Here is a 9489-nt window from a genome sequence, read left to right on the forward strand (position 1 = left end):
ATTGGGAAATAGCTAATGGTCGAACAGTAAAGTTCTGGCAGCAAAAATGGACCGACAGGAATGCAAGGCTGATTGATAAAACAACTCAGCCCATTCCATGGGAGGAAGCTGGAAAAATGTTTGCTGATTATGTCAATGATGCTGGAGAATGGGATAGAGAGAGGCTGTCTAGGTGGCTCCCTGTGGCTGATATTGAAACTATTAGAAGTCATCTCCTTCCCCATCCCCTTGATGGTGTTGACCATTTGAAATGGAATATTGCTAGTGGTAATGGTATCTCGGTGAAAGGTATATATGGGTTGCTCACAAAGCAAACAGAAATGGAATCAACAAGCTCTGACATTTGGAAGTTAATTTGGAGCTGGAAAGGTCCTCATAAGATCCAATTTTTCTGGTGGATAGTAGCTCATGGGAGACTGACTACAAAGAAAAGATTGGCTTATATGCAGATGGGGGATCCATTGTGTGCTTTATGCAATACTGGTGAAGAGTCCTGCATTCATGCCTTACGTGATTGTTCCTGTGTCCATAATCTTTGGATTAATTTAGGAGCTGAAAATTTTTGTCCCGATTTCTTTGTGATGGAAGGTACCGAATGGATTTGTTCCAATTTTCGAACAGTCTCTACTATTAATAATGATGTACCTTGGAATTCAATTTTTGCTGTTACGGCTTGGCTCTGTTGGAAGTGGAGAAATGATAAAATGCATGGGGGTCTAAATTTACAATATGCATACAATCACAACTTCACATTAAGTCGGGCTAAGGAGTTTTGGGCTGTTGCACAGAGGAAGATTCAGGGAACGCCAACTGCAAGCAGAATACCAATTTCAATTGGTTGGAATTTTCCGGAAGATGATTGGGTCAAAGTTAACACAGATGGGGCTGCTAAGGGGAATCCTGGAGTGGCAGCATGTGGGGGATTGATAAGAGATAATACTAGTAAGTGGCTCACTGGATTTTCATATAGAGTGGGTTATTGTAGTGCTATCCAAGCAGAATTGTGGGGTATTCTCAAGGGAATACAATTGGCTTGGGAAGGAGGATGGAAAAAAGTAATTATTGAAAGTGACTCGGCAACAGCAGTCACTTGGCTTACTAATTCAAGTGAGCCAGCCTGTGAGCATCATTTGGTGTCTCGTATACGGGCTTGGATGAACAGGGAATGGTCAGTAAAGATGAAGCATACGTATAGAGAGGGTAATTGTTGTGCTGATTGGCTTTCAAATTTACCTCTGGCTAATCAGGATCTTGAAGATTTTTGTGTTTTTCCGTCTGCTCCTTCTGGTATTTTATTATTGTATTTAGCTGATTTAGGGGGTACCAATAGTACTCGTTGTATTTTTGTTTCTTAGCCTTTTTGGGGTTTTCTTTGCCCAAATAGGATACCCAAAAAAAAAAAAAAATCCAAAAATTCAAATTTGAAATTTTCTTATGCATATGATATATGGCTAGAAAATTCTCATCACATAGAACAAAAACCCCAAGATAGAAAGTAATGGTATTGTTAATAGGCTTAACAATTTCCAATATAGAAAATAGTGGTATTAATAATAAGCATAACTATTACCCATGGAAAAAGTAGTGATATATAATACAACTTTTTTGCACCAAAGAATGATGAACTCTTTTTTCACCTATCAAGTTTAAATTTCGAATTTGAATACAAAGTGGATATTAAAGGAAATAAATCGAATTTTAACCACAATTTTTTTTAAAATAAAATGATCTTATAAAAAATTTAAAAAGAAAATAGTCTTGTAAATCAAATGTTCTCAGGTTCTTCTAATTGATGTAAATCATCGCAGAAGATTTAAAACAATGAGATTTTATATTTTTTTTTATGTACTACAGACTTAATATATTTTTTATTAAAATGAGAAAAAAAATTATTTTTATCTATTTTAATATCTTTTTCAAACTTTAATACATGACATTTATTTTCAAAAATAAAAATAAATTTTAAACTAATTTTCCAAAAATTCTTAAAAAAAAGAAGAGTTAAAAGAAAGTATAAGGAAATGGATTATTTCATGTCAAATATTATACGAAGTTTTGTATCCTTTGAAGTTTGAAGATAAATAGTTAAAAAAATTGGTGGATACACGGTTTTTCTTTGTAGAAAAAAAAAAGATAGAGAAGAATGTCATACCTTCCTCTGAGGAGATAAAAAAGTACATATCTTAGTGATTCCAAATCATCCCTTCGGCTTTGCTCCACAACAGAGCTGCAAAAAAAATGGAAAATATTAATGTTCATATAATAGAAGAACAACTTGAGAAGATGAAGAAGATAAACAGACACAGAAAAGAAGAAATATGTGCACAGAACCAATAACACATTATATTTTCACAAGAAATAATTTTGTTTTTTACAAAAAAAATTCATTTTTTTAATGATTTTTTTTTTATTTTTTAACTAATTAATGTTTGGTTTACTTTTTTTTTGTATCATCAATAGGGTTAATAATTACCTATGCAGAAAAGTAGTGGAATATTAATACAGTTGTCTGCCATCAATTAATGTTAAATTTTTTTTCCACCTATATCAAGTTTAAAATTCAAATTAAAAAAAAGTAGTGAGATATTAATAGAGATGTGTGTCACCAATTAATGATGAACTCTTTTTCTACTTGTATAAAGTATAAATTTTGAATTTTTAAAAAGTCATTAAAGAAGGAAAGATTTTAAATGATTTCAAATATGAATACAAAGTAGATATTGAAGGACAGAACGACATCCTAACAATTTTGCCAAAGAATAATTTTACTTTAGTATAGTTAATAGATATAGATAACTATGTGTATGTGATCAATTCGTTTGCTTGGAAAGCATATGTTGCACATAAATTAAGGGATTTGCATTTATCATTTAACATAACACAGCAAAATTTCCTACACACACAATATTTTGTGGGACCCACACCTTTTGAAACAAAAAAAAAATACGACACGCAAAACAAATCTCTATAACATTACATAATCACTTTTCCTACAACATAACTCTTATAAAACTCTAAATTTAAATATATTTTGGTGAAGTGGTAAAAAACAATGATTGATGAAGATGATATATAAATAAATAAATGGCACGTATATTTTCAATTTAAATGTGAATTTGGTAATATATACTCATAGTATAAAATGTTAGTCATTCAGGCAATTTTATTTATTTATTTATTTATCTACATCGTTTGGAATATTGAGCACGCGACGACTTCTCATTTTGTCAGCATTTCGTAGCTTATAACACCCTTCGTAGACTTGTCTATGTCAACGGCAACCTCTTCTTTCCAGTGGCCACTATTTAATAACATGAAGTGGAGAAAATGCTTGAAAGACGACGAACCGACAGCGACACAGTGATCGTGATCTGTGGTGGTGTTTGTGTAACTACCATTGACCAACGAGTTTCAATCTGCTCTAACTCTTTTCTCTGTCCCCCATCTTCATATGTCGGGTTATGACAGATCGCATTTGACTTGACTAAGTCAGCAGAAAGTTCTTTCCAGTTACCGATTACTTCAAATCGAGGAAAAGCTTGGTGGACAATAAAGAGAGGTAGATCTACAGTGTTTCAACTTTTAATTGCAATTTGCAAGTTACATTCCAGTGTTTACTCATCAAATGAAACTTGAATGTTATCATGACACATGAAACTTTGATGTATTATATATGGTGATGGGAAAAATAAAAATAAAAAAGAGGCACAAAAACAAGCATATAAGATATTTATATTTAGTGTGGATAATCTTCTAATAATGATAGAAAGAAAAATCACGGAACAAATCTTCTATATATTTCACTATAACATGCACAAAAATCAAAGGTTCTAGTTAGAAGTTTTTTTTTTTTTTTTTTTTTTTTTTTTCCAATTTAGGCGGCTACCATCATTGAATAGGGATTGCCGTGTTGTTAAAATTTATTTCTCCTGCTACGGCCAAAATTATATTTTGACTTCAATTTGGTACGTACGTGGTTGCAAGCATTATATGCCATCTTAAATATTTTGGTTGCATACGTCACTTTTGCCAGTTCTATTTCAACAGTCTGGGCTTCCCTATTCTTCTATATATAGCCTATTATTTCATTCCTAAAAAAAAAATCAGCAATAGTTTCCTTTGCCAATTGTGTTCATAGATAATTTCTAATTCGGCTTCCACTTTATTCTTCAATTTGGCACCTTGGTTGAAAGCATTAAATGGCTTTGTGCCATCTTAAATATTCTGGCTGCATATGGATCCACTTATGCCAATTTTCTTCAACAATTTCCACTTCCACATTTATTACAACCGATTATTTCCTCCTTTTAAAAAAGTTCTCCTATAGTTTTTGTTTTTGTTTTCTTTGTTTTTCTAAAAATTGTGCTTATAAATAATTATAATTTGCTCTAAATTTTTCATAGAGTCCCTTTTTAAATTTTTTACATACATCAACAGTTCACTTTTTCACTTTCTTTTCTAATTTTTTATCTTCATCTTAATTAATGTGGCGTCAAGCTTATCCTCTTTTTTTTTTAATTTTTATCTTTTCTTGTGATGTCGAGCCTGGCTAGTTTAAGAAAAATTGATGATATTTTCGATATTTATTTTAAGGTAATTCTGTTGATGATTGGACAAATAATCAAAGAGAGATCTTACTACGAAAAAAAAAAAAAGGAGAGATCTTCGAAGGCCAGTCAATACCATGTGAAATTCTAGGCCTTGCACAATAATTGTAGTTGCTGTTAAAAGAGGTCTTTACGATAGTTACGTGTGAAATTAATCCGCGCTCGGAATATCAAAATTATCCCTTGCAACTTGGAAGCTTGGCCATGACTAACGTATAATTCTTATTAAAGATTATGATTCTTATGAATTGTCTTTAATTACCAAAATTTCAACTCTGATACTCATTGAATTATCTAAATATTGACGATTTAAAAAGAGTAGTGCTCCCATAAACCTTAATTAACTGATATTAATCAACAACTCTTTTATTCATAAAAGATGGGAAAATACTAAATTATTTTATTTAAGCTAGAGACTGGAACCATTCTTATTCAACAAGGTTCCTATTACATGTGGGATCATCGAAATCCCTTTATTTCAACATATTTCTACGAAATATGGGAAATTTGCTCAAGCAAATGGCCTTTGGTTGTTGCAATCCAAGTTGTCTCCGGGGCTCACTCCCAACATTTGACAGTACCTTCTGTAGAACCCGACCCGATCAGCGACCCGAGAATCTTGCCCGTGCCCACATTCAATACCGCCGTTGATTATGTTGGTGATCACACCATATCCGGGGACTCGGCCTGCTGACTTGTCAGCATTAGATGGCGTCCATTTTCCAATAATCACATCATGGCTTGATGGCTTGTTTCCCTGTGGGGTCATCCAAAACCATATGGCTGTCTTGAATGACACAGTTGGGTTAGTGGACACTAAATCAGGATTGTTTATCAGATCTTCTTTTATAGCTTTACCCGCTGGCCCATAATTGTAGTTGCTGTTAAAAGAGGGTCAACATCCCACCATTATTAATATGTAACAAAAAATATCCCATCATTCCACTCACATGGTACACTACAATTATATTATAAAGCGTCACAGAACACTTCATATATACATGCTTAATAAGGTTATTCATGAGTTGGACTATGTTAAACTCTCACCTAAATAAATTAGGTCTATCTAAAATATTTTAAATTTAATTTTTATAGAGATGAAGAGCCACAAACCCGAAACAATATAAATTGACCAGTCAAGACTTCGGATATCGATTTCTATCTTTTATGCTAATACATTACCCCATTATTGTTCATTTGTATCTTGATGGCTAACATCTTCTCGTTCTCGTACACTCCCGTGATATGTACATACAATTTTTGCATTTACAATCATGATGAAATAGGTTTCATTTAAATTTAATTAATTAGTTCTTAGTTTTTTTTTTTTTTTTTTTTTTTTGTGGTGTGTGTGGTTGGGTTTGAAAAACTTACTGAGTGAGTTGGATTGGTCCTCGGCCATAATATTTTTTACCAGGAGCACATGGCCAATCTTTGGGCGTACAATAATCTCCCGGATTATTCCCTTCGTTGACAAAGCAATATCCCCATGCGTATGGTCCATCTGGTGCACTTGGCCACCCTCCTATACTCAAAACATTGACATATAATTAACGTGGTCATTTAATTCATATACTGATTTTGCCTCACAAAATATGCAACAATTAAGATTGTGACATCGGTAAGAGAATAATATAAATTATTAAAAAAATTCGTACTCAACACTTTAAAATTGTGAATTTAAATGGTTTTTTGCAAAAAAAATTTTTGTAAGAAATTAATGTGTGACAACGACATATCTGATATTATCTAAAATTAAAAACAATTATCAGCAAACCTGTGGTTTCATGAGAAGTTTGAGCGAAGAAAGCAGCAAGCTCCCTCTTGCGGGTGGTGTCATCACTGGTTGTGCCAAAGCCATTGAAAGAGCGAGCTGCAGCAATGAAAGCATCATAGGTGTAGAATCCATGACCGGCGCACCGTCCATCATTTCGATATTTCAGCATTTGATCGAAGAGAGAAGAGGTAACGAGCCTGCCAACATCACTACCACCTCCACTAGGTGTTGGAGTTGGGTTGGTGGGTGTGGGAGTTGAACCACTAGATTTACACTGGCTCTGGCAACCTGCTCCACAGTACTGATCTGTGGTGCCACAAAACCCAAATTGACTGCAACATAACCCATTTGGGCACACAGCTCCCCCAGCCTGTTTACCACATTGCTCTGCTGTGACCCCAAGCATGAAAGTCAATAAGCATAGCATCAAACAAGACAATTTCATGTTTCCCATTTTTTGGTGATAGTGGAAAATGATATGAATATATGAAACTAGGATATGATAAATATATTTATAGATGGGCATGATGGGACTGATCACTTCTATTTGTTTATTTTCAACATTGGCTGCTTTACGTCACTATCTTTATCCTATTATGTGACTTTCTGGTGCAGACTATTATTTGATAATAGTACGGCAAATACGAAATAATCACATGGATTCCTGTCAGTTAAGATATTTGAATTGAACCATTCTAGCTTAATTTGCGGTTAGAAACCAGAACTTATTTGAATTTCCTTCCCCTTCTACACGTTGTTACATTATATGTTTTTGTCACTTTTTTTATTATTATCTTTATTTATTTATTTATTGACTCTAGTTATTTCTTTGAGGGAGTTGATCTTTCAGTATTTTCATAAGTTTTAATTTTTTGAGTTGATCATGTGATTAAGCCTGAGTTGGAATTTAATAACAGTTAAAGCTTTTTGTTTTTCCCACAAATATATTTGATAGAAATTGAATGCACATTTTCCCCTATGTTTTATTATTATTTGAACTGTATGTTTATGTTACATACCTGTTAATTTGATGACAAAAAGATACATTTTTTTTTTCAATTTCTTATTGATAACCATAATTAATTTTAACAGTGACGATGTAAATTAATCTTCAAAGTATATAACTAACAAAAATCATAACAAAAAAAGTTTAATATGAATCACGCTACGACTATTCCTTTACTCGTAATCAATTCGGTGAAAACATACTCCCTATCGTGATATTTATCATTTTCCTTCTTAAAATATGGATTAATAATTTTTTGGGAAGGTTATACTTACAACCTATTTTTCCTTACAACCTCTTACAACCAATATTTTAACCGTTGATTTTCGTCAATCAACGGTTAAGATTTTCGCAAATAAAATTTATTAATTAATTATTAATTCGCAATAAATCTTAACTGTTGATTTAAGGGAGAGGTTATACTTACAACTTATTTTCCTTTACAACCTTTTACAAAATATGTGAAAAAATGATTAAAATCTTGATGTTTGATATGCCAAAATCAACATTAAATTTTTGACATCTTTTAATACTCAAATGAAATATAAATGACTTATTCTGTTTTTTCTCCTCACTAAAGCATGAGTGTTATAATATTGCAAATCTAAAATCATTTGTTGCAAAAATAAGAAAATCTTATAACTTAACTATTCAACCTCAAGTTAGAAAATTGGAACTAGTGAGAACATATAAAAAGAAAAGTTATATTTTACCAAATGATGGTAGCTCAGTTGGCACATAAGAATTGAATAGGTTGAAGTAAAAGCATGTATTTGATATTTCATAGTACCATCTTTAGGAGAGGTTTAAAGCCTTTTCTAGATCCACTATGAGCTCTGAATTAGTCCAAATGGAACTTATAGAATTATCGAAGGATACTCTAAAAAATAAAAATAAAAAGAAGCTATAGTTTTAGTCCGTGTTTAAAAACTCGGCCGGACCATCGACTCGGCTAAAGTCAGAGGTCACGGGTTCAATCGGGGGGTTACAGGATTACTTTGCTGACCCGATTTTATATGTTAAAAAAATATAAATATATATCCTATATGAAAAATTCAAAAAAATCAAACCACCAATCATCAAATATTCAAATATACTTAACATAATACAACAAATTACATCCACAATTCAATATTACACAAGCCAATCAAAGTATCAAAATATCAAAATATAAAACACATATTCCAATGAAGTTAATGAAAAGTTATATCATCAAACTCATGCCCTCCTTGACAATTTCTCAATTCACTATTGTTGCGATACAATTTAAAAGTCTTAGTTTGCATAATTTTTTATCTACTATCTTCTTGATATGAGAGTAAATACATTAGGATCGCCAGAGAAAGCTCTAAACCCTATTGCTCAGTAATACAATAATACCAAATATGCTTAGAGTAGAGAAACCAACCAAGAAAAAGAATGGATTAGTGACGAGAAGAATCATCAAAGCGAAGGAGAGGCGGTGGCGCGACAGAGATGGAAGATCGAAGAGGCGGAGCCGCGGAGGAGATGGGGAGAGGAGGAGGAACCACCGCAGCGGAGGAGGATTAGGAACCACCAAGGAGAAGACATATGAGATTTAGGTTAGCAGCGATTTTTTTTTTTCACAAAAAGATGTCGTCCGTGTGAAATTTAAAAGAAAAAAAAAAGCAGTGACTTCTTTTGACCCCTTTAACTCGGAAGTCACTAAGATCCGGCCAGATTTCAGGGATCAGTGGAATCAACTTACATATAGAGTCTAATTGCTAACCCCAACCCTAAAAAAAAAAATTCAAGGTTGATCCGGGTCCACGGAGGAGTAGGGAGAGAATTTAAAATACTGATTTTACTATGTCATCCACCCTTCGAGCTTGAAATATTTGTGGTCCTCAATCCTATATATCTTTTGACGTACAATTCAAGCCAGAAAAGGTTAAAAAGTTGCTGCAAAGGTTAACCCTTTCGTGTTAGACATGGCACTCCTGCCTTGACCCAAATATATCACCTCCGATTAAAGTCATGCACCAATACTCAGCATTATCATGTGTCATATTCGTAATGTATATGCGCATCATATACAGCTATACTTCTTGACATATATAAATATTTTTTGGTAAATA

At 32.9% G+C, this 9489-nt stretch overlaps 1 protein-coding gene across 1 annotated transcript; it reads right to left on the reverse strand.

Moving 5' to 3' along the window:
- Nucleotides 1–4991: 4991 nt before the first annotated feature.
- LOC133303944 (endochitinase-like) lies at nt 4992–6839 on the reverse strand. The gene is made up of 3 exons (XM_061503916.1): nt 6385–6839; nt 5982–6132; nt 4992–5488 (listed from the first exon to the last, which is right to left on the reverse strand). The coding sequence occupies exons 1-3, from the start codon at nt 6836–6838 to the stop codon at nt 5119–5121; spliced, it is 975 nt and encodes a 324-aa protein (XP_061359900.1). The 5' UTR covers nt 6839; the 3' UTR covers nt 4992–5118.
- Between the last annotated feature and the right edge of the window lie 2650 nt (nt 6840–9489).

This window comes from Gastrolobium bilobum, unplaced genomic scaffold, assembly GCF_033153095.1.
Source record: "Gastrolobium bilobum isolate Gb01-03AN ecotype WA unplaced genomic scaffold, APGP_CSIRO_Gbil_v1 utg19567, whole genome shotgun sequence".
Lineage (NCBI taxonomy): Eukaryota > Viridiplantae > Streptophyta > Magnoliopsida > Fabales > Fabaceae > Gastrolobium > Gastrolobium bilobum.

What these genes read in the sequence shown, in the direction of transcription:
- LOC133303944 (XM_061503916.1), bottom strand. Translation starts at nt 6,838, where the DNA reads ATGGGAAACATGAAATTGTCTTGTTTGATGCTATGCTTATTGACTTTC. An exon ending in AACTTCTCATGAAACCACAG is followed by an intron (nt 6,133 to 6,384) that starts GTTTGCTGATAA and finishes TTTTGAGTATAG; the next exon opens with GAGGGTGGCCAAGTGCACCA. An exon ending in GGACCAATCCAACTCACTCA is followed by an intron (nt 5,489 to 5,981) that starts GTAAGTTTTTCA and finishes CTCTTTTAACAG; the next exon opens with CAACTACAATTATGGGCCAG.